General features: G+C 39.4%; 1 protein-coding gene across 1 annotated transcript; it reads left to right on the forward strand.

Annotated features, from left to right (window-relative positions):
* Positions 1–272: 272 nt before the first annotated feature.
* Positions 273–23635, forward strand: KPTN (kaptin, actin binding protein). Its single transcript, XM_072429768.1, has 12 exons — positions 273–564; positions 1460–1542; positions 4761–4845; positions 6685–6739; positions 7899–7974; positions 9697–9770; positions 10548–10657; positions 11939–12046; positions 12137–12215; positions 14134–14269; positions 17690–17860; positions 21725–23635. The coding sequence occupies exons 1-12, from the start codon at positions 348–350 to the stop codon at positions 21881–21883; spliced, it is 1353 nt and encodes a 450-aa protein (XP_072285869.1). The 5' UTR covers positions 273–347; the 3' UTR covers positions 21884–23635.
* The last annotated feature ends 2707 nt before the right edge of the window (positions 23636–26342 follow it).

Raw genomic sequence — 26342 nt, forward strand, 5'->3', positions numbered from 1 at the left:
CTTTTAGGAAATCCATTCCAGGTTTACTGGATCACCCAGCTTCACTGATGAAAGTGTGTATCCTCCCCAGCTTAAATTATTTGGGCTATTGTTTGGGGTTAGAGGGGTAAAAAGAAAGTTGACATGTCTGTTGTGTTAAAGGCAGCCCTGCACTCTCTTATTCTCAGAGACGGTATGTTTGGATAGTAAATCTACGAAGGACTAGAACAGGCTGACACTCGCACGTCCTCAAATTCCAGACCAGGAAGGATGCTGGCTGCTTTCTGCTATACCAACGAGTCTTTAGAATCTCGATCGGCCATCTTTGTGACTGGAACCTGTGTGTGCTGGTGACGTCACTTCCGGACATGTCTGCCACTTGCTGTCCACTCACAGAAGATACGTTCAGCCGTTTTCAGTCACAGAGCAATGTGTATGGGCTGTCGGTGCTACCCTGCCCCGGGCCTTCCGGGCACGAACTGCTGGCCGCCACCCTGAAAGGCAAAGTCACTAAGTTCAAGTATCAGGACCTTCGGGATAAACTGCGAGCCGGGGCCAGGGAGGTCCAGTTCACTTATATTCCAGGTGGGGGCGGAACCACGGCAGCCCAGTTCACCATTTCACTGGGTGGTGGGAGGGGCCAAGAATGGTTTAATTCTTTATAACAGAATGTGGGAGGGGCTAAGGTTGTTCAGTTCTTTATAACAGGATGTGGGCGGGGCCAAGGTGGTCTAGGTCTATATACTAGGAGGTGGGAGGGGCTAAGGTGGTCCAGTTCTATATATGGAGGTGCTAAGGTGGTCTAGTTCTATATAACAGTATGTGGAAGAGGCCAGGGTGGTCCAGTTCTATATAAGGAGGTCCAGTTTACCAGGTGGTGGGAGGAAAAGTTTGAACGGGCCCCTGAGAGCCCATACACCATTGTGCTGAGGTAACATGGTGATTTTCATTTTTAATTGCACCCAACCTACTTTCTCAGTGCTCTTGTGATGCTAACATGCACCACATTTGTATTCTTTGGTCTCCAATAATAAATGATCTGCCCTTAATGCATGGTAATGTATGTTGGAGATCAGAAACGTGCCCTGTGTGTTTTTATACACAGCATAATATACTACTGCATTAGTTTTCCATTCCTAGTCCTTAATATTATACAAGGTAATTCTCACTATAACACATTTCCTGTCCTAGAGTGACAACAGTCATTGTATTGTATCCATGGATAAATAGCGTTGTCACCTTCTGCAGCTTTCCTGATTTCTCTGCTCCTCTATAACATAGCGAGGAAGTCGTCCTAAAAGATATCTGGGAGCATCTAAGAGAGCGCAGCACAGAATGTTACCAGATGACAATTTTTTGGGCAAGATTAAAAGAAAAATTGAACATATAAATTATTTAAGAAATGTATCGCTCAGGTTTTCATACACTTTATTGCAATGTGATTGTTGTACTATAATACTTATCTGTTTATTTTATTCAGTGGATGCTGAAATTGTTTCCATCGATTCCTTCAGCAAGTCTCCTCCTAAGCGTGGTTTAGTGGTGGGGATAACATTTATTAAGGTGAGTTGGTAGATCGTCATTTTCCTGTGGCATGAAGGGGACAATCTTGTTTTTTTTACCCCCCCCCCCCAAAAAAAACAAAAAAAACAAACAAAAGTGCAGCTCTATGTATTAAAACAGTCGCCAACCCTTACCATTACCATTACACATACACATGGAATTACCATCACACAATCCCCTTCCCTGGCACATTCACCTGCTTTCTGCTTACCTATTCATTCATTCACTTCTCCATTTCCCTTTTTCTTCTCATTCCCCTCCTATTGTGTGTTACTTCCCCCACCTCTTAGACTGTAAGCTCTTCTGGGCAGGGTCCTCTCCTCCTCCTGTGTCACTGTCTGTATTAGTCTGTCATTTGCAACCCCTATTTTAATGTACAGCGCTGCGAAATATGTTATCGCTATATAATTTCTGTTTATTAATAATAATAAATGCAAAGAGAGAGGAGGAAAGGGTACAAGGGGGCTCAGGTGTGAGCTCAAGAAATGTGCAGCCTAGAATGGAGGGTGCTGATAAGGAGGAGGGTAGGACAAGGGGAGGGGAAGGGGAAGGAATAGAAAGCTTTTGAAGTGGAACTAAAGAGAATAGTTTTGTAAAAATGCAAACTTTATTAATAGTATTCTAAAATCAACTATTGCAAACATACAACTTAAAAGCAGATGGTTCAAATAACAGTTGTCTGTTACAGTGCAAAGTCTCCTGTACCGGCGCGTTTTGCCCTTATGGGCTTCCTCGGGATACAGAGAAAAGCTTTAGACCAATTGTGCTTTACAACTCAGCTAATGGTAGATAGTGCATACATGGAGTTTTCAGCAACATGAACTTTCCTAAAATCAGAAAAATTTTGTTGATTTTGGAATAGCACCATCCACAAATTTTACTCTCCTTTGAAATCTACCAGCAAGCCGGAGTATCCCCAAGCGAAAAAAATGACACCAGCAAAGGTTTTTTTTTTATAAAGGATAATGCAAAATTGATGGTGATAATAAGCCTGGGAGTTTGATCATTAGCCATATGATATTTAACAATAATTATTAATATGGCACTTGCATCTTTCGAAAGATATCATTACATTCCTATTGATTACGGTCTCCCAAACAAGGAGGTCAATGGCTCCAAACGTGAGGTGTTTTGAGTATCATTCAAGAATGGTTATGAAAGTGTAACTTTTGGAGATTGTAGAGGAGAGCCAGCAGCAAATCCGAAAAAAAATGTTTTTTCGGATAAAAAACATGTGCTGGTGTCATTTTTCGCCAAAGTAGAGTAAAATTTGTGGATGGTGCTATTCCGAACTCAACAATATTTTTCTGGTTTTAAGAAAGTTCATGTTGCTGAAAACTCCATGTATGCACTATCTACCAGTTGCTGAGTTGTAAAGCACAATTGGTCTATAGCTTTTCTCCGTATCACCTGAGGAAGCCCATAAGGGCGAAACGCGTTGGTACATGAGACTTTGCACTGTAACAGACATTTGTTATTTGAACCATATGCTTTTAAGGTGTATCTGTATATGCATATATGCTCAGTCACAACTAAACTTTTTAATGTTTGCAATAGTTCATTTTACAATACTATATTAATGTTCTCATTTTTACAAAACTATTCTCTTTTTAATGCCACTTCAAAAGCTTTCTATTCCTTCCCCTCCCCTTGTCCTACCCTCCTCCTTATCAGCATCTATTAATAATAATAGTTATCATAATTTTTCCATCCCTCTATCCCTTCCATTCATTCTTCAATTCCACACTTCTCTTCCACTCACTCTCATCTATACTTTGTCCATCATACTACCTCTTCCATTATTAATCCTCACACATCCTACATTTCTTCTCCCTATCCTTACTGATCTTATCCCCAAGCACATTCATTCATTAGGAACCCTACCGGTGCGCCCCCCCAGCGGGGTACTTCTCCTGACCCTACTAATCATGTCCCCCGTATGGACACAATTTTTGCTTTGTCCACAGCCCCCAGGATGTTTAGCAAGCAGGTCTGAGCCTGGGATGGGTGAATGGGCAGGTTCTGGCATCATGACGTCACTCTGAGCGAAGTTTCTTCCCCTTTAAGTAATACATGGCTCCCTGCACATGCGCGGTCGCGGCTCCGGATCTGGTGCATGCGCACTAGCGTCTACTACACGCCTTTTTAAAAAAATTCATAATAAGGATCCGCGGGATTTAAAATAATGAATTTAGTAGTCTGTGAGGTCAAAGGTTGGCGACTACTGTAATATAGTACACAACCACAATAAAGAATATCTCTGACCATATTGGATGGATTATAGAATGTTGAGTGGGTTTGCTGGTCTGTTTTTGGCGATATGTGTCCTTTTGGGAAATTGAGAAAGGGAAATTCTTTTCTTAGTTGGTAATTAGAGATTTCCATGCTGTTCCAATGAAAGCTCAAAACGTTTAAATTTTTTTTTTACTTTTAGTCTTGCTAATGATAACACTTTGAGAGGTGTTATCATAAGCAAGACAGCAAATATCTGACGGGTTCTGTACCTACACTGCTCTATTTAAAACTGGAAAAAAAAATACCTTTAGATATTTTATAGATTCTATCAACCAGCCTATCAACCAATCCCTACGTATGCTCCCACAAAAAGCTGACACATTTTTTTGTGTTCAAGTCTTTTTTTAAGGTTTTTTTTTTTTTTTTAATATAGTGCACCCAGCCAAATAGGTCTGGGGAGAACACTGCCCTAAAAGTTCATTAAGTAAACAAATAAAGAAGAGGAAAAAAAGTTTTTTTTTCAATTATGCTGCAAAGATTTATTTGAACTTGGTGCTTTACTTTTCACTACCACGCTACTATTCGCTACAAGTGGAGACAGTTAGTTACATAATTAGGTTTTGGCGGGGACATTGAAGACAGTCCCAATGTCCCAGCACTATACACAGTTCACATAAGTGTTAAGGTGGTTTGCATCAAGTAAAGGAAATAGATAATATTTGATTGGGATACAAAAGAGATTTCTTAACACCCAACGCGTTTTGCCTACTGGCTGCTTAAGGGGAGATAAGAACTTGAGGAGTAATAAGGGAGCCAGTAGTAGGGTGTTATGAAGGTGAGAGGTATTGGAGATGAACAGAGGTAAACCATGTGAGATCTGCTTTAAAAACAGATACTTGTAATGGCTCTTGTCTGTCTCTATCAGTTTGGGAAGATATGTGAAAATCCTACTGAGTAACTAGTTATATATTCTTTATTTTTAGGATTCAGGAGACAAAGCGAGTCCATTCCTAAATATCTACTGTGACTATGAGCCTGGATCTGAATATAATCTGGATTCCATTGCACGTAAGTTTTACATGCACACAAATTGTTATCAATGTAACGAAAGAGGTCCAATGCAAAGGTAAGTGAATGCAATTGAAAGTTTACTGAATTTGACTTGCTTCTGAGATGCCCGGTCTATGTGCCCTCGTAAATAGGCATCTCAGAAGTAGTTCAAATGCAGTAAACTTTCAATTGCTGTCACTTACCTCTGCATTGTTTAAAAAAACAACAACTTTTGTACCTATATTTAAGGTGTTTTGGCCTGTTTTTGAGTGGCTACTAGTTGCTTGTATTTTATATTGACTTATATGAGAATGTGCCCATGCAGATCTATGTACTGCAGGAACGCATTTTAGTCCTTGTGTGCCGGGGCTGTGCAGTGCTTTTCACTGCGTTAGAACAACCAGTTCACTTTAGCTATTTTTTTTGGGCTCCACCAAGGCACAAGCTTTCCAATACACCCTAAAGCTGAACTAAACTTCCTCTTAATCCCTCAGATCCCTTGATGGTGCTGGACTTTTCCTTGATGCAGTCCTGCGCCGTCCTGGAAATCTTCTTTGTCCCGGTGCAGTGGAAGCATTGGGCACCTCCATCTTCTATCTTTTCTTCCTCTCTTCTTGCAACGTCACCCAATCTTTCACTGCACAGGTGCAAGATTGGGTGACGTAGCCCTCTGTAAAGGGGGGAAAAAAGAGAGCAATCTCGCTCCGCATGTTTGATATTGGCATCTCTTTTTCCTTAGTGGAAAAAATGCCCTTTATGCGCATGCAATGTATAGTCAATTACATTTTTATGTTTATATATAAGGGTTGTCTACCCTTTTATGTAAAGTAAAAAATGTGCGTTTAGATCCACTTTAATAAATTGAAAGGTCTTGGCTAAAGAAGAAAAATGATATTTAACATGGGACCCAGTTTGGAGTTTCACCTCCTAGGATAAAAGTATCTGGGATCTGTGAGTTTTAGGGTGTACCATAGATCATTTTTGTGCAGTTCAGTCATTATTTATAAAGATCAAAGCTGTCAGTTCTTGAAATTTTGTCTGCAGAATACATAGCATCTTACATGCCTCACTCTGTACTATGGAAAATTTGTCCCTGTCATATTTGTTGGCCCCTATCACAATTGCAGTGTAAAATCATGCTGTTAGCCATTTCCAGGCACATCGCAAGCTGCTGGTATGCACCCAGGAATTGTCAAACCTTTTTATTATTGTTAATATCCAGTATTTATATAGTGCCAACATATTACGCACCACTTTACAAAGTCTATAGTCATGTCACTAACTGTCCCACAAATCAAATCTAATATCCCTACCATTGACATATGTCATTACTACAGTCTAAGCAGAATTTCTGAGATAAAGCCGATAAAACCAAACTGCATGTTTTTCTGATGTGGGAGGAAACCGGAGTGTCCTGAGAAAACCTACTCAGGCACAGGGAGAACCTGCAAACTCTAAGCAGATAGTCTCCTGGTCAGGATACGAACCTGGGACTTAGCGCTGCAAAGGCCACAGTGCTAATCACTGAACCACCGTGCTGCCTATACTTTTTACATGTATTGCATCTGGGTCTGCGTTGCGGTTCCTGCTCCAGAGGAGGAATAGCAACTGCACAGCTATAAGCGATTTATTGCTTTCAGGAACCACACAGCTATCAACCGCAAATGTGTACAAAATGGGAGCGTGTTTGAGCCTGCTGTAGAACACTGCAATCCACTACATGAAATAGCCCTAAGAATTTTAGTTGCCATGAACACATAATCGTTTTTTTTACTTTAAGAACATTTTGTAGCAGTTTTTATAAGTTTCATTCTTATTTTCTCACTGTTCTTTTTCTTTTCTTTTTTTCCCCCTCAGAGAGTTGTCTTAATCTAGAACTGAAATTCACCCCTTTCCAACTGTGCCATGCTGAGTGAGTATCACAGAAAGTGCATTGAACTGCTCAAAATAATTTTTGCACATAGTGCCGTGTTTTTGTATTAACCACAGATGTGATTTTATTAGAACTGATTTACCAGAATAAGAGCTGTTATCCATAGCAGTTATTTAGAATCTCTTCTTTGTTTTCTTAAAATTGCCGTTGATTGCTTGCTGCAGACAACTGTTCCATATTTGCTTTAGTTGACATAATTAATACCCATCCACTGTTTTGGTATTATATGTAGAGCCCAATCACAGATTTGTGAATTTATACCTAGACAGACTTTTCTGCCACACAGTGTGTTAGGGCAGCCTATTTATGGGACTGGAACTGTTTTCAGCAGCACAAAGCACATTAACACACTATGAGCTCTATTTATAAAACAGGGAATTCCCTCAAACATTCCCTCGTTGGAATCTTCCAGGTCCACGTGTTTCAGTGGCAGTAATTGATTCTCACCAGGGAATGTCAGATTCCCTGTTTTTTATAAAAAATAAAGTACAAAGTGGTTAAACGTGGTCTGTCCACAATAATTTAGGTTTACTTCGGAAGGATTATGTATTAATAGCGTTACGAACAATCGATGGATCCAAAAGGGGTTCCCTATTTTAAAGGAATCCTTGCATAATACTGTGAGCATGATACCAATGCAATATGTAAACCAGACAAAAGATAGGAAAATGTTTTTGAATGTTTAAGCTGGCGCCTTTGTATATTAGGTGTACAGGCACTTAATGCAGACATGCTTATTTCAGGTCATTGACTAAAGCTTTGAACACGTAGGATAATAGTCACTCGACACAAACATTCCCCAATGTCCCTCATCAACCTGCCATGGTGGATTGACTAACGACCAATCAGGAACTATTTGCTAGAAGAGAGCATAGCTTGCTCATCTTTCCCCCTCGACTCTGTAATGAACAGAATACCGCTGTGTGTACTGCACGTATTCATTCATCTGTCACTGGAAACCACCACAAAAGATTGTTTCCAGCACAATCTTATGACTTCCATTGGACGTCTGTTCAAGGCTTAAGTCGATGAATGATATCAATGAGAGCTTTGCAGCTTGCACAGTCAAAAGAGAATGTCACTGACAGCTCTGATATCTACAAGTACCTTTTAGAACTTGGTGTATATATTTTACCAGGGTGCAGGATGGAGATCAGCAGGAGACAGTGTTTTTACTGGGAGGCAATGATCAGTATATTCACCTTTACAAAGAGGTAAGACAATTTTACAGCTGTCTCATATATTATTCGTCAAACTCTTCTACACCTCACAATTTTGATGATTGCGTAAATTTTGCATTAATATTATTGTTTTTGGTTATTTTTAAGGTTATAATCTATCGTGTTTTAGAAAAATTTTAATCCGCTTAGGCCAGATATAGAAGTGACAGGCTGTCATGGTTTACTGTAGTAATGCAAAAACAACTACAAATCACACTGAGAAAGACAAGAGCAAGGCTGTAGTAAGATGTGTATAATGTGTATAAAATAATTTAGTTATTAATGCATATTTTAAGATATCAGCATAAATATATCCTCACTCATTTACGAACATATGGCTATATGAGAGATTGTAAATATGTTTAAAGTAATGGAGCTTCTGGAAATGATAAGTTGCCTAGATTACCTAGATACAGGTAATCCTCGTTTAGCGACTTGCATGTTTTTTGACCGTTTGCACTGACAATCAGCTTCTCCGACGAGTGCACTGTACAAAACTGTACAGTGTATATCCATGCGGCCTCTCCTCCTCTGTCTTCTGGGATCCCTCTGTCTTCCTCCACCATGATCTCTGATCTGCAGACTGTCAGTGAACTTGTCACAGACGCTGCAATCTCACAGCACTGAGCAGGCCAGGTCTTTCCTATGCTCCTCGTTTAACTACGAATTCACTTAAGGACCAGGTCACAGGACAGGAACCTGGACATTAAGCAAGGAGCATCTGTACTCCTTTATCTCCCATATAAAACCCTGTGAGATTTAGGCTACTTACACAGGTCAAATGATTCTCTTCTGATAATCGGCTCAGGGCTGATATCGGACGGGAATCTGGCGTGTGCACAACACTCGTCGTCCGAACAACCATCCTGGCGAATACACGGATGAGTAACAATCGTAATGAAGCTGAAGGGTAGAGAGTGCAGCGGGGTGCCACTTCGTCTTTCTCCCCCCTCCCCTCTCCATAGAGCAGAACGGTTTATGCAGCAGTTCAGTCGTTTGTCATTGGAAAGAATCTTCTGTGTGTCGTACTTGTGTACGTAGCCTTATTGTCTATTCCAGTGGTCGCCAACCTTTTCGGTCCCGCGGACCACTAAAATTTTCTGGTCCTGACCGCGCATGCACGGGGAGCTGGGTGGCAATCAAAGGGGGAGAAACCTCCCCTGTAGTGATGTCGTCATGACATAACTCCGCCCACTCTCCCATCGCAGATCTGAGCCTGCAATGGGAAAGTGGGCAGGTTGTGTACAGAGACACAGCCCACTCACTCCCCTGAGCCTGGGATTCGTACGGGAGACGTGGTCTGCAGCTCTGGCCAGTGCGCCCCGCCAGCAGGTTCCTTCTCCTGACCCCGCTCGGGGGTGCACCGGTCAGAGCCGCAGATCATCAGTTGGCCTCTGCTGGTCTATTCCACAGGGCCAGTGAAATTCAAAGGCTACAACACATGTTAAAATCAAGGACATTATTAATGGTGGCGCAGGATTTTTCTTACCTTGTTAAGCAATAAAAATTCACTGTAATGAATTAACTATTCTGATTCTGATTCTGAAACTATTCTGATTCTGTATTCTGATTTTTTTTCCCCTTTTTTTTGATGGCTATTAGGGGTCCCACTTGTACGTTCCTACTCAAACTGTATGTTTGTTTTCACAATCATTTTTTGGTGTATGGGGGAGGATTATATATTGTAATCTTTAAATATTTTTAATTTAATAACAGAATGAAAGTCTACACCAGTTTGAGGAACAACCAGTTGAAAATCTTTTCCCTGAGCTAAGGGATCTCCCCAGCAAGTAAGTACTCAATTCTTTCTCATGTACAATCTGCCGTCACAGTAGATAAAGCTTAATCAGGTTGTAGTCACCCTTGTGATTATTCTCTTCTTGTCTGAAGCCTATCTCTAATTTGGATATAGACTGCTTATTTTATGAATGTCATGCATTCAATGAATTACACTTTGTTTTAGGCTCTGCTGTGCTGAAAAAAGATTTGTAATTATGTTTAGAAAGCTTCCTGCTACCCCACACAGCCAGGAAGATGATTGCATCATTTCAAAATGTAGTCTTTTATCTTGAGATGTCTCCTGCCTGTTCAATAACCAGTGAATCAGCGATAAGACTAATGCTTCATTGAATGCACAGGATGAAGCTCCTCCGCAACAAACACAGTTAGAGTAAAACCAGGCAATAGTGGTGTCACCTGTCTGTCTAGGAAGGGTAGCCAGATTATGTACACCTCAACACTTACCAAAGTTTTTGACGCTACTTTAGCATTTACTTATGTGTGTTGTAACTATTTATTTAGCTGATTATTAGCCATCAGTATAATCCCCAGCCGCTTTTAGCCGGGTGCACCACCCAGCACTTTTCAGTAACCACTTGGCTATATTAGGTGGTTACTGAAGATTTAGGTTACAATACAGGGGACACCATCCACCTATCGCTTTTTCCCACCCAGTTTACAAAATATTCTGAGGACAATACTAGGCATGCTTTTTTGAAACTGTAGGGCACTGCTTCACTGTTCTTGATTTATGTTTGAAACTAACCACAAAGTTTGCCATTTTGCAGTGTTATGTGGTGCAGCGTTCATAACATCCCAAACACCCAAAGGCGCATTACGGCATATGGATGTCAGAGTGGATATTTCTGTGTCTCACATGTGGATCAAGGAAAGCGAGGTAGGAGGAATTTAAACCCTCTGTTACATGTGTTTCACTGTTCTTGGCAAACAATATCTTAATAAAAAGGTAAACCCTGTTGCTTGAATTTACTTGCTTTTGAGACAGTAAATTCAAGACAGACAATTTTATCAAGTCTAAGGCTGGGTCTACATGGGCTGTTTCCCTATCGTTTAACATGAGGCTTTTAAAATCCCATGTTTGAAATTCAGGAATTAAGTTTGGATTTAATCTGCTGGAAAACGTCTATGCCGCGTTTTTACCGCGATTATGTTTTTAAGCATTTAAAAACACTGGAAAACTCCCCCATTGAAATCATGGATGCGTTTACCTGCGTTATCCCACATTTACCTGCGTAAACCCTGTGTTTTAATTTTTAAATGGTTGCAAGGAGCTTATCTATAACGCTCAAAAACCTGCCTCAAGGAAATGGTGTAGATTAGCCCATTGTAATGCATGGGAGTTTCAAACATAGGCCTTTAAAGGCTTTTAAATGCTGGGGAAACAGTCCGTGTAGACCTGGGGTGTCAAACTCTGTCCTGCAGACCAACTCTGGTCCGCAACGTCTTTTTTTTGCCCCCAAGGGAATCCTAAATATGAATTGCAGCTGGCCCACCGCTGCATTGAAATATCGCCGCTACTACAATTCCTGGCATCACTGGCATCTATAGACCAGCGGCCTCTCTGCCTATGCGTGGCCCCACATTGGACTGTTTTATAGACGCAGGGAATTGTAGTAGCAGTGCTATTTCAGTTTCAAGTTTGGTCGCGACTTTGTCTAAGTTTTTAATTTTGGCCCACTATGTGTTTGAGTTTGACAACCCTGGTGTAGATTAAGCCTTAGGGCTATTTCTGGAAAATTGACTAAATGAATTTTTGGGTAGCTGCAGAAAACACCATCTCCATGTAACATGTTCATGGAAGGTCTGAGGTCTTTCAAATATATTTGATTCAGAAGTTTAAAAGCCAGCAAATGATGTGCTGAAATGTATCCATTGATATTATAAAGTATGCGCCCCAGTGATATTTTTATAACCTTGCTTACCACTGGAGAACTCCTTCATAAAATGTTTGCTCACGGACCACTGGGTGGCAGTGTTGCATTGTGTTTGCTGGACACCATGTACTTCTGTAGCTTTATATATAAGTAACTCTTCCCCTGGAATAAAATCTATTTTCACTTCTCAGAATGCACATGGTGGCATTATAATATACTGAATACTGAAGGGAGTATAATAAATACAGTGTTGCTTTACAAAACATTTGTCCCTCTATGCACAGAGATTCTTCAAAGCTGGTCACTGCAACAGGATGGTCCTCTCTCCAAGGTGCTGATCTTCAGGATTCCCTGTGCACAGCGTGAAGCAGAAGATGGTCGTTCTTGGGAGGGTGAGGTTCTAATATAATTTCACAGCCAATAGTGATTGTTTTTTTTTTTTGTTGTTGTTGTCATCCTGTAACTCTGTATTTTATTCATAGGTGTTTGTGATGACCAGACTTTCAACGAGGAATACAGCATCCTGGTGACCAGTACTATAGAGCAGTCTGCTGTTTATAGGTTAGTTCTTTCCTTCGTGTTTCACTGGGTTGATCTCGACTATGTTCATGGAAACAGTTTTTTAGAACTGCTGTTATAAAATTGCAGTGTCCCTAGTGCTTTGTATGTCAGCAAGATGTCCTAAGATTGTCTCCACTTTGCATTGCCCTTAGTTATACTGCAATACAAAGCCACTTGCATGACTGTCCGTTGTGATTCTGACCCCATTCATTTCATTGCTGTGTGCAGCAGTGCATTTTCCATACACACCTGATCCCAACCCATATAATATACAATCATACATTGCTCTCTATGCGTTGTCTAATGTTCTTGCTTTTTGCACACTTTGTAAAACGCAGTGAACTGCATCACACATAGTAGTAACAAAGCCTTATTGCAGCTTTTTCTAAACTGATCAGTCATCTCCATCCTAACTTTTCACTAACTAATGTGGGCAGCACTGAGGTTCAGAGCTTAGCACTCTGGCCTTTGCAGCCCTGGGTCCCAGGTTTAAATCTCAGCCAGGACACTATCTGCATGGAGTTTGCAGGTTCTCCCCGTGTTTCCGTGGGTTTCCTCCGGGTACTCCAGTTTCCTTCCACAATCCAAAAACATGCAGTTAGGGTAATAGGCTTCCTCCTAGAATTGGACTAAGACTGTAGTAAAGACATATGACTATGGTAGGGACATAGATTGTGAGCCCCTTTGAGGCACTGTTAGTGACATGACTATGGACTTTGTAAAGCGCTGCATAATATATGGATGCTATAAAAATACTGTGTAATAATAATTGTACGTTTCAAAGCAAAGTGGGATTGTACATGTACCACCTACCTTTCATCATTTTTTACATTTAATCAGATGCTGTTTTTCCACAGTGGCCATTATCGTCTACAATTCTGTTTATCTAGTCCCTGTTTTATTAGCCCAAACAACTAATAATACAAGCAGAAAAAGGCTGATTACACACCAATGACCTCTGCCGCTTGAATTCCATTTTTATCCTGAAAGCGCTTAAACTGCCAGCTCTGATGTGTTTAGTTAGGCCAGTTGTTTAGTCATGAAAGTACTACGACTAAGCCAGTTGCCAGGTGAAATGTGTCAAAGCAAAATGGTCCCCGACGAGCCTTTTTTGTGCCCTTTTGGTTGGAAGCAATAAAGTTTTATTAATTCCATTGGGATCATTGGTGTACCGATGAGCCGACCTTTATCTGTTTGTATGTGTTTGGGAAGTGCAGATGAGCTCCTGTCTATGCCTGCACCTGTATTTGCGGAATACTGTCAATGAATGAATGAATTGGACTGAAATCTTCTTCCCTTTCTCCTGCAGACCTAATAATACGCCTGGTATACCACTGCAAATGTAAAATCTTTAGCACCCCAATATCTTTTTATTGTTACATATTATAAATATTATGTTAATGTATATATGTACTATTACTGTATATATGTTTACTTACAAAGCAGTGCATAGTGCACTGAAGCCATTTAGACTTGCTATGCCTTATTGACCCCTGACTAAGGCTAGGTACTCATGTGCAATAGTTCTCGTCCGATAATTGGCTCAGGGTTGATATTGTACGAGAATCTTGCATGTGTACAGGGCCAATCATCCGAATGACTGTCCTGGCAGATCCACGAACGATGAGTGACGAACAATGGTAATCAAAGTGAAGGGGGAGAGAGCGCAGCAAGGTGCCGCTCGGTCATTCCCCCCCTCCCCTCTCCATAGAGCAGAATGGTGCTGTATGTACAGCACTCCCTCATGCATCATGCAGTCGACAATTATTGCACGTGTGTTCATATCCTAAGCCAGAACCAGTCATTGGGGGAATTGGCATCTAAGAGGATGTGGGGATTTAAACTAATATGCACAGTGATTTTATTCATGTTGCTTCAGTGTATTATTATAACATGTGCTCTAATATCTCTAATGTAGGAACATCCTACAAAATGGCCTTCGAGAACAGCTACTTTTACCAGAAAGTGACCAGTTTGACAGTGTTCTTTGTGCTGTGACAGCTGATGTGGATTTTGATGGAGAACCAGAGATTTTACTGGGAACATATGGGCAGGTGAATCCAAAATATTTTGCAGTTGCATATTTGAAATGGGCAGCATTATTTTCTTACATATAGATGCTATGACACCTGCTTAACACTGTAGTCATAAACAACTTGCTGTGTATGCTCTGAAATGAAAATTCACAGTTTAAGTAGATACAGAAAAATTTACTCTTGCAAAATACTCTTTCAACTAACTTTGTGTTCCAGCCATCCTGGCCAGACAACTTAGGCGGGTTCATTGACTTTCACTACAATGACAACGTAGCTTGGACCCAACACAAACTTGGTCAGCAATGTTCTTTTAGCATTAGTCAGCTTCCAAATGGGTATAATGGTCCCAATAAAGCAACCATGTATTGAGAGAGCTAAACTGGTACTTTTGCGACAATCATTAGTCCTTTTGTTTGGACAAGCTATGTAGTGCTTGAACAAGAACTTACATTAGTGGAGTCTCCCACTAGCACTATGTGTTATGAGTACCATTTACTGTGCTGACACGTGAAGAACTAACGTTACCCTGTTTTGTGTATATGTCCCCTTCCTACTTCTTATGCTGTTTTAATGTTTGAATTGTTTTATTGAAGAAACCAGAACACAATTATCTGATTTTGTTTTTCTTGCTTCAGCTAAATTCCAGTTTCCTCGTACAGAAACCGTTCTCTGGGGCAGGTTAAATGATGATGTTACAAGTGCTGATTAATTCGATGAATGCCCCTTAGCTCATGTCGGGTGTAGGGGTGGGTGCAGCTGGCAGTGAAGGTGTAAACAATGAATTTAAATAAATAAAGCTCAGTATAGCTTGTGTGGATGTAATAGAGAGAAGGAGAGAGAGAGCATAGTCTTGCCCGTGGCTGAATGTGTGATTTCTGTGTGAGGAGTCCCAAGTTGTCACTGAGTGTGATCGCTGCATGATAATACACTCTCTCCTATATAGTAGTTTACTTTGTGATAGCTGGAGTGCTGTATATCTACTAACCTTTAAGGTCACATATGTTTCCCCATTCTACTTCTAGAAACGCATATAAAATAGGATATGGAAATGGATATGGAAACGCATATAAAATAGGAAATGGTCTTGATCAGGCGTCGTCAACCTTTGGGACCTCACGAACCACTAAATTTATCATTTTAAATCCCGCACACCATATTAATGAATTTTTTTAAAAAGATAAATACATTTGTAAAATAATGATCTTTCTAATGGTGCTGACGAGGACTGTGGAGGCTCTGATTCATTGATCAGCTCACGGTTAAGTGAAGTATTACTATTCTTACTATTATCATTAGTTGCATTATCTTTGGTATTACTAAAGAAATGCAAAATATTTGTTTGCTTTTTCTTACTCATTATGGGTTTATTTAATTCCAATTCAAGACCAAACAAGAAATGATAGTTATCAAAGTCAAACTATTTGATGCTATTAAATATACCAGTTAAAGAAAATACACAGTTAAGGTCATACTTACCTAAAGAGCATCTGAGAAATAAGTAAAAATAAAACAATCGGAGAAGAATCGGTATTGGTGGAGAGGGGTCACTGTTGTAATGTGTATCGGTGGAAACAATACTGAAGCGTACGGCTCAGCAACAGTTGCCTCATACAACTTAACACTACACTGACGTCACGCTACGCCTCCCTTGTTTTTCCGTCTCTATTACAGTTCATGAATTTAGTGCAATAAAAAGGCGATAACTTTCATTCAGAATATAAAAAGTTTTTAGAATAATTTTTTGTTTTATTATTATTAAAACATAAAAATTGAAAATATGGTCCACATTTTTCTGTGGAACATCAAAATTTTCTTGCAGCCATTGGTTGGCGACCACTGGTCTTGATCACATAGTAACCAATACAGTTCACTCTTTCATGATCCTGTTACAGCATAAACATACAAACTAGTTCATGTGGGTAGCCCAGGTACATTCTACTTCTATATGATCAATTGTCTATAGGAAAAAATCAATAGGTAATATAATTATAACCAATCAAATGACTGCAGAATACTTTTTAGCAGCTGCAAATTCTGCTTAAAATGATTAAAGGTTCTCTCAGAAGTGACAAAATCTTTATATATGTATACATAATATAAAAAATATATATAAATGTATATTTGAGCACAATCTACCTGCGCTATATTTTTTATCCAGGCATTGGTTCTTAACACCTGACCTCTCTAGTCTTTAAATCCTATAGCTGCAGGTATCCTCCGTATTCTTGGTTCAGCATCCTTTACACTCTTGATATAAGAGGCTGCAGAAGTTTCCTAGTCTTCTTTCAAATCAGTAGCACAATGATCAGGTTATCCTTATGCTCTTTCTTATCGCTCAGTTCCCTTTCGAAGACTGAGAGCAGTGGAGTTATGGTTGACAGAGTAAAAACTCTTTGGTTGACATGGTTGACAGATGGTTGACAGAGTAAAAACTGAAGTGCTGATCCAAAACTTGTGCCCACACTGCTGCAAACAATTAAATTTAATTACTCAAAATGTTTTCATGCATTGCAGTGTGTGGTGCAGCAGGACTGTTTCTTTGTCCAGTTATGTGTATATTCAAGTCAGATTAAAACTTTAATATGCATTGATCAGATTATTTACATATAGCTGATCACATGGCTAAAGATTTGTGGACACATACCTATTACAACAGTCTGAGCCTACTATACATATTCCAAAACCATGGGCATTAAAATATCATAACCAACGTCTCCTATTTACTGTTGTAACATTTGTATATGCCCACCACCACCACAACCTTCCTCTGGGAAGGCTTCCTGCAAGAATATGGTGTGTCCCTGTAGGAATTTGTGCCTATTCAGCCAAAGGTTATATTTTTGACAAACGGTTGTCTTTAGAATTTATTCCATAGATGTTCAGTAGGGTTAAGGTCAGATCTCTGTGTGGGCCACTAAAGTTCTTCTTACCAAACTCATCAAACCATGTCTTTTTGGAGTTGACTTTGTGCACAGGGTACAATCCTGTCGGAACAGCCTTTCCTTAAACTTTTTAAGTGTATCACTGTCTAAAATGGCTTTTTTCATGTTTTAGCTTTAATGGTACTCTTTATTGGAAACATGTGAACTGAACTTTAAACTAACATGCTTTTTCAACTATTAAGCTCAGTGTTCAACCCAGAAAAAATTTCAAGCTCGGTGGGAAGAAATTGTAGGCGGGTGGCAGCCCCAACTCATCAAAAACAGCCGGGTGGTTCCTAGAAAGTTACGGGTGCTGTGCCCAGCTATAAAGATCTGGGGAGAACACTGTAGCTGTATAAAGAATATAGTTTTGGTAAAATTTCTGTGTGTGTGTGTCAACTAAAGCAAAGGCTGATATGAATGGTTTGAGGTTTTCTGTACTACATCAGCACTAATATCACTTCATCAAAGAGTAAAGTAATTAAACAATGCTCTTCCTCACTAATTTATTTTTTAGGAGCTTCTGTGTTACAAGTACATAAAGCAACCAGGCGTGGAGGGACAGTTCCAGCTATTGTGGCAAAGAAGTTTCCCAAGTCCCCTGCTGTGCATGGCAGTTGTAGATTTGACCTGGGATGGCTTGTATGAACTAGCTATTGTGTGTCTGAAAGGCCTGCATATACTTCAGGTGAGTTCTTGTTTATACTCCGGAATACAATTTTAAATCTATATAAAAACATTTTAGCTATGTCATAATGTAAAAAAAATCAAACTTTTAGAAGTTTATGGTGGAACTTGAGCTCTTTTACTTTACTTCCTGGTTAAAGTCTCCCAATGTCTGCCTCAGACTGCGGATGATGATGATCAATTTTCAGCTGGCAGGATAAAACATTTCCTTAGTCTTTGTTCCTCAGGGTACTAAGCTTTGTGGTATTTTACACTGACTGGTCAAAAGGTGAAAGGCAACAGCTGCGCAACACAGCATGTGTGCACACGTTCAAGAACATACAGATATTGTGCAGGTATTGGGATTTACATCATTAGGTGATTAGGTCCTTTCTGGGTCAGCACAGTGGTTTCAGAAGCAGATGGTGACTCTAGAAGAAGTCTAAAAACTAAAAGCAAAGGTCTTTGAGGAGAGAAGAAAAAGAAGGCAATTGTTAGCTGGAATACTATGATCTCATTGAGAGGTTAAAAAAAACTGACAGTGTTAAATCTGTATACTACTTGGCATGCGTGCCTTTAACTCCAAATATAGCGCTGGAACTTGCAAGCACATCACTTTTTTCAAGTCGTATTTCTTTTTTCTTACATTTAATCATATGTAGCAGAGCCAGTACATGTTTTGTTTTTTTAGGATCCAGTTTTATTTAGTTTCACCACACGTACTTTATCATTAAGAACAAACATTTTTCAACGTTCATTCGCTGTTTTTCATTACAACGATAAATACATAAATGCTTGTTTTTCTCCCTGAAATCAGATTACTAAAAAAGTAAATTGAAGAGTTGGAACTTTTGGTGCCACCAATAAATAATTTGCATTAACATCACTGTCAGAAAAAAAGAACCAGTCCATCTATGTGGATGAGAAGAACAATGTTCCCTAGAGTCGATAGCCACAATGCAAATAATGGGTGCTTGCAGTGCCAGTTTTATGATCAAACATGTATTCACCATCACTTGAAATAATATTTCCATCTCTATAGTAATGAATAGTTTCCAAAAGAGAGCCAACCTTTAGGGCCATGCATATTCCCTTCCTCAAGGCTCATAATGACAGTCACTTTGACATTAAGTTCTTGTGTAGTGCATTTTCACAGAAAGGTATGTTGCCTTTTAATGGTAAATAGCATTCAGCTAAAAAGTTAACCTTGGCAGTTCAAAGTTATTACAGAAAGTGTTTGGTGCATATGTAAATTCTAAATTTTTCAGTAATGGTCTTTGTCTACAGTCTTTTGTTCACACCAGAGCTGAAACTTTTCCCCTTACAATCAAATAGCAAAGTTAAAGCAGCTTGAAATAGGTTGATGCAGTTTAGGAAGTCAACTGCAGGTCAGCTGCACATAAAGTGCACCAATCAATAAACTTCTCAAACTAACCATAGATGCAAACATGCACTTGAAAGCTTGCCACAAGTTAGGTTATGTACACACATGCGATAATTGTTGTTGGAAATGATCTTTCACAATCCTTTCCAACAACTAACAACAGCACTGTTCTCCTCTATAGATAGGGGAGGGGGAGAACAACGGTGTGGCACCGCTCTACGCTCTCTCCCCTTGACTTCTATTTCGATCGTTTGTTGTCCATCGTCTGTGTGTCCACCAGGACGGTTGTTAGGGGTCATGGACTACGAGCCCTGTACACACGCAAGATTCTTGTCCGATATCTGCCCTGAGCTAATGCACCTGTGTACCTAGACTTAGATTCTGCCATCCAGATCCTTGCTGCCTGTTAAGGAGCTGAAGATGTGTGATATGCCTTTTGACTTCCTACCGAATGTGAGTGAAACTTTACATTTTAATACTTCTGTATGGTGTGATAATGCATCAGATCAGTGCACGATTTCACATGATTTTTAATTACCTGAACTCTTGCTTACGCCAGAGATGCCTACATCTGACCCATAAGAATGCAAAGCAGCCTAAAGTCAGATAAATCTGATTGACCTCAGAAGAAACTAATGTCAAAAGCTAACTGAACCTGCCCATCCACACAAGAACTAATCCCACCAACACACGTCCCAAAGGAGCAGTAGCAGATGTCTGCGCTAAGATCATTCTTTTGTAAAGGAGGATCAGTTTTGCATAACATTTTAACAACTTAAAGTTCTATATCTAGTAATCTTTTTGTTTAGTAATCACCTTTTCATGCATTCAAACGCAATGAATTGTTTCATCATATGTTTAGATCAAATTGCGTAGATTGGTTGCAGGAAAGAGTTCTTGTATCAAGACATCTAGTTTTTCTTCTGTATGGCTTCATCTTGTATTTGAAAACATTCAAAAAGTATAAAATTGATAAAATGCTCTGTGTGTTTTAATAAGAGAGATCTGGTCCCCTTCTTAACACCTGCTCTGTCACTGCCATCAGCTTGATTAATAATTATCCAGTGGCGGCTAATTAGATGTCTTATGACCAATATTGTTCCTTCAAGGCATTAGCATACCACAAAAGACAGCAGGTGCAAAGCTCCTTTGTTTTTTTTTTATAGCCACAGAAGGTCATATCTCTGGCAACAAAACAGCCTCATTGTCCATCACAGCTCTGTGTCCACCTGCAATTTTCAGTTGTATAGTTTTTTTTCCTTTGCATCTATATTTAAATTAAGTCTTTTTCTTGGTTCTGCTTTCTGACACATTCCCTGAACATGAAGACGGTGACGGTGATTGATGTGTGACTTTCTGTACCCACAGAGCCCCAACTAAACCTATAGCCCTTACATTTGCATCTTGTAGCTTCGGTATTGTTCAGCATAATATTAAATGGAACTCATGTATTCAGCATTTTTGCCTTTATTCACTAATGTTCACTTTTCATCATTCAGCAAAGTGTCACTAAATTCTCAAAAAAATTAATATATTGGTACTTTTCAGCACTGTAGTATAATATAGCTGTAACCTATCTTGCTTTATAAATGGTAGGCAACATTCCCCCTACAAAAACTCTTTAAATGTGCAAGGAGAAGGGTGGCTGTCTCCCACATTCTCAGTTTTAACTACACAATTTGTGCGGGCACATAAACCTGATTAATTGCGGTGAGAAGTAATGTAAACCCCCCTATACTCCTAAACTTTTAGCTGTATGAGGTTCCATCATTGACCTCTGCAATATGAAAGCATACACTAAAATTGGTATTTTTCATTAAAGCGGAACTAAGCCATCTCCTGTCCTCATTAGCTCACAAGGCATCGCCATCTTCTGTCTCCTTCATGTCTCCTCTTCCTGTAGACTTTTGTCCATCTTGATTGGCTGGGGTGATGTAAATCGAGCATAGGACACAAGGGGAAAGGCAGGATTGCTAGATATCCAAGCTGCCAAAGCTTAAGGTGCACATGCACAGGTGAGCTTTTTGGACAGATACCCTGAGAGATGATTGCAGAATGGCCTGTCCCTTTCAGCAAAATGGACCAGCCTGATCATGGATTTTTAAAAGTGGAACTTTAGTTGTAGGATGTTCCACAGAACATTTATAGGAGAGGTTTAGGGATAATTTAGGGTGAAGGTGTTAACCATTTTTTTTTACTAAATTATGATTGGGTGCTCAGAGTGAGCAAAACTACATCCTAAACAACTTTTTCCTTAGCATCCACAGTGCAAGGTGAACTTTCAGCTGCTAGGAGAAAAGTCACCCTTCCTTTTTAAACTTAACACCACTGATCAGTTTCCAGCTTCCTGTTCCACCTTTCTGCCTACCCAAAGGTTTTGTAGTAGATTTGCCTTACTGCTAGTATGTTTCTGTGAAATTACAAATGTATGAAAAAAAACTTTTTATGCTTTGTTCATTATACAGTGGACAATAAATTTTGCTTGCTCTTCTCTTACTACAGCACAGTTTGGCAAAAACGTCACAGTGCCTAATCCAGAGGCTTCGAGAGCAGGTGGAATGCACCAAGAGAGCAGACTTATTAAATGGTGTACACAAGAAATCAGATCCTGAAGAGTCGCATGACCACACCAATGGCGGCACCAAAGATATTCAGATATGACTCCTTTTAGAGAGGTGACAAATAAAGGATAGACTGTTTGTCATGTGTTGATTGCAGAATCACTAAAAGCATAAAGCTCAGCAAAAGGAGAGATCACTTAAAAGTGTACTTGTCCTGGTATGCTTTGGGTTCCCACATGGTTTCTGTCTTGGCTTTAATGTATACTTACATTTATCCCAAAGCGATGCCCCAGAGCTCAGTACAAAACTTTTTGTGCAGACTGCATTGCAGACTTCTTTGGTACTATTTGCCTACAGCCTTAGGAGATGGCCCCATGGAGGCCTGTGGGGATTGAATGCAGAAGTATGGCCAGTGAAAGAAAGATTTTAACAGCAGGATGACAACAGTGGCTCAGACCATGCCCATGGGATGCAGGTAAGTATACATCAGAGATAGATGGGGTTCGGGTACTTTTGGTCCTGGAGCCAGGAAGGATAAGTACAATCTGTAAATATTAGACTCTGACTGTACACAGGACCCCAAGTACTTTTGAAGTAGAAATTAAGCCTTACCTCCTATTAGTATTTGATTCCACCAATGATCATCTAGCTGACAGTAGGTAATAAAGGCAATGGTTTTTGATAAATGACAAGAAGAGAGAGCATAGTGCCAGCTATGGGGGCTTCATTTCTACTTAGAAATCAAGACCTTGTGTATAGCCTATGTCTGGGATCCAAGAGCCCCTGTGTGGACACTGGTTATTGGAATAACCAATACTGGCACATAGCCGTATTGTTACCTTAGGCACTTTTTAGTCCACGTCTGGTTCATTTTGAGGCAGTAATACAAGATGTATCATAGTATTTGCAGATTAAATTTGAAGGTAGACCATTTAAAATGATGTAGAAGCGTGTATCACATGTAAAGAGTCAGCCATTGACCACGGGGGTTTTCCATGTTGGCAAAAAACACCACATGCATTAATGTGTTTTTACAAAGCTTGCCATATTGTGTTCATCCTAGGTGAACCCAGTGTTACGTGGGATCAAATATTTATCATTATTGTAAAGATTTAAATCAATTATTTTGGTAACTGTGCCTTATAAATTAACATTTCATTAAGTATTTGTGTCGTGACATATTCTCTAATCTTGCTGATGCATCGGCAGGAGTATATATTAATCAACTCTTGGAATTATTACAAGATCTGTCTTTTTAAAAAAGACTTTGAGCATCCATGCAGATTCCCCACTAAAAATACAGACTTGAGGGGCTTTTGTAAGTATTTGTGGCAAAGATACACAGAGGTCAGCATTTTAGCCTAATTTCTCCCTGACACTGTCCTTGTGTGCTAATGTAGGAAGCAGGAAGTATGGATTGTTACTGTAATCGTTCACCAACTTGTGAATCAATGGAAAAAGCAATTTGAGTTCAGAAACTGACCATCAAGCCCATCAAATAGCTGTGTAGCATATGACAAGGGGTGGTATGCTGAGCACTGTATTTTTCTGCTATATAATATGTATAAAACTAAAAGTAAATAATTTCCAAACCAGGTAAATGGTAAACCATTGCTTAGTTTTAGAAAATACTATTGTGGATCATTACCTTATCAATAATCTTATTTAGAGGCAGCTCTTTTTGCTGATTGAATTACATGTAGGTTGATGTGCAGATTCAACTGGTATTGTATATTCTTAAAATTGACATTTATCCTTCATTTGTGTTATATGTCAAGAATGTCAATGGGAAGACAAAAATTAAAATTTCCCTGTACATAACTTGTATCGGTTAATAAATCTTCATATTATGCTCCAGTTTCAAGTCAACTTTTTTTTTTTTTTACTTCTCACATACCTTTTAATCTCCTGCCAGTTCTAAATTCAGCTAATCAGTCCCAAGGTTGGAACAACAACCCTATCTAGCTGACATTAAAATTGAGAATGCACTCAGTGTTGTGTGCACACTCTTTTAAACCATTACAAGCATCTAGATCAGCCCAAACAGCTCCTTCTCCTTTCTTTACCTTCATCTCAAACTGTCCTAGGGTTCCATTTATAAAGCAGTGAATCTGACATTAAGTGATCTATTCCCTGATATAGAATCTAACGGGTTTGTGTTTCAGTATAAGTACTTTACTGCTTTTTATATAGAACTCTAAAAATCCTTGTACAATCAAGAAAGAGGCAAAGAACAGAGGCTTTGCAGTGATGTAACCTTTTAAAGCTCTAAAAAATGTATTTACCAAGTGATTTCTAAATTATTTCATACAAAAAGTGAAAAAGCAATTTTAAAGTGCCATGGGGTCATCAATTGTTTTGTGCCTTCTTCTATCAATTTTAATATGCATCTCTTTCAAAAAACTTTTGGGGACATTTTTCTTGATTTCCTGGAAACAAAATTGTCATTGTGGCAGGTAATGAGGAATAATCTCCAGTGGAGGCATAGAATGTATTAGTTTCTTATGCAGACTTTAAATTGTTACAGAAATAACATAATCCCTGTATTTCACCAGAATAAAACTTCCTCTATCCTTCATGAACAGACATCTCTGGAAAATGTCTTCCCTCCACCTGTCCAGGTACTATTTTTAATATAGAAATCAAAGGACAAGGGTGTAAAATACATTGAAACTGGTACGTAATGGTTTGATTTCTGAAAGTTGATCTGTTAACATTTGCAACAAGAAGACTTTTGTGTTAAAACACATTTTTTATATAATGCTACAGTGTATGGAAAAATCATTAAGGTTGGCTGGGTGATGATTTCAGTATTGGCTAAACTATATAATCTGGTATGTGTCTAAATATTGAAAAAACTGCAAAACATTATATATGTTTCTGTGCTGGAAGGTTACTCCTCTTTGCCATTGATTTGACAAGGTTAAAAACAACTTTATTCCCTAAAGCTACAAAGCTTAAAATGCACGTTGTTAAAAATTCTACAGTTTGGTACATCATGAGAAAGAAACAAAGGACTGGTGAACTCAGCAACGCCAAAAGACCTGGACGTCCACGGAAGACAACAGTGGTGAATGATCGCAGAATCATTTTCATGGTGAAGAGAAACCCCTTCACAACAGCCAACCAAGTGAACAACACTCTCCAGGAAGTAGGCGTATCGATATCCAAGTCTACCATAAAGAGAAGACTGCAAATACAGAGGGTGCACTGCAAGGTGCAAGCCACTCATAAGCCTCAAGAATAGAAAGGCTAGATTGGACTTTGCTCAAAAACATCTAAAAAAGCCAGCACAGTTCTGGAAAAATGTACTTTGGACAGATGAAACCAAGATCAACCTTTACCAGAATGATGGCAACAAAAAAGTATGGAGAAGGCGTGGAACAGCTCATTATCCAAAGCATACCACATCATCTGTAAAACATGGCGGATGCAGTGTGATGGCTTGGGCGTGCATGGCTGCCATGGCACTGGGACACTAGTGTTTATCCATGATGTGACACGGGACAGAAGCAGCCGAATGAATTCTGAGGTGTTCAGAGACATACTGTCTGCTCAAATCCAGCTAAATGCAGGCACATTGATTAAGAGGCGTTTCATAGTACAGATGGACAATAACCAAAAACATACAGCCAAAGCAACCCAGGAGTTTATTAAAGCAAAGAAGTGGAATATTCTTAAATGGCCAAGTCAGTCACCTGATCGGAACCCAATTGAGCATGCATTTCCCTTGTCGAAGACTAAACATCGGACATAAAGGCCCACAAACAAACAGCAACTATAAGCCGCTGCAGTAAAGGCCTGGCAGAGCATTAAAAAGGAGGAAACCCAACATCTGGTGATGTCAAGTTTCAACCAAGTAGTAAAAATGAACATTTTATTTTAAGCTTTTAAATTTGTCCAATTACTTTTGCAGTTCAACTGCATATGAGTTGTTTCATTTAAAATTTATTGTGGTTAATTAAAAGTGGTAATGTACAGAACCAACTTTAGAAAAAAGTTGTCCCTGTCCAAATATTTGTTTTTGTCCAAATAATATAATTAACCTAACTGTAGCTTATTAAATGATAATTCACACTGTTAGGTAAACAGCCTGTATTCCTTTCATAAATCAACCCCAATGTCTTATCCTGAGTTCCTCAAGTCTTTAAATGATGTGGTGCAAGTAACAGTTGTTAGTCTTGCACAAGAATACTTTCAAGGTAGTCACCACTTTCTCCTATCCTCTGTCCTGCTGCAGTTCACCAAAGGAAATTTCATTATATTGTTTGGATGTTTGCACTGTGTGAGTCCATCTCTCAAACACAACACTAGGTATACCATTTTTACGAGCCATTCTCAAAGGAGAAACTGACGTGTACAGAGGTTTTACAACGTCCTTCATGGATCCGTCCTGGTGTATCCATGAATAACTGCAATGGAAGTGAAGAGAGCAGCGGCGGGGGGGGGGAGGGGACTGAAAAAAACTGCATGTACAGCTCTCGTATTTGTCGCTGGAAACGATTGTGAAAGATCATTTCCAGTGACAAAAAATTTAATGTGTGTACATAGCCTAAAGG

The sequence above is a fragment of the Pyxicephalus adspersus genome, chromosome Z (assembly GCF_032062135.1).
Source record: "Pyxicephalus adspersus chromosome Z, UCB_Pads_2.0, whole genome shotgun sequence".
Classification (NCBI taxonomy): domain Eukaryota; kingdom Metazoa; phylum Chordata; class Amphibia; order Anura; family Pyxicephalidae; genus Pyxicephalus; species Pyxicephalus adspersus.

What these genes read in the sequence shown, in the direction of transcription:
- KPTN (XM_072429768.1), top strand. Translation starts at nt 348, where the DNA reads ATGTCTGCCACTTGCTGTCCACTCACAGAAGATACGTTCAGCCGTTTT. An exon ending in CCAGTTCACTTATATTCCAG is followed by an intron (nt 565 to 1,459) that starts GTGGGGGCGGAA and finishes TATTTTATTCAG; the next exon opens with TGGATGCTGAAATTGTTTCC. An exon ending in TACTGGGAACATATGGGCAG is followed by an intron (nt 14,270 to 17,689) that starts GTGAATCCAAAA and finishes TTTATTTTTTAG; the next exon opens with GAGCTTCTGTGTTACAAGTA.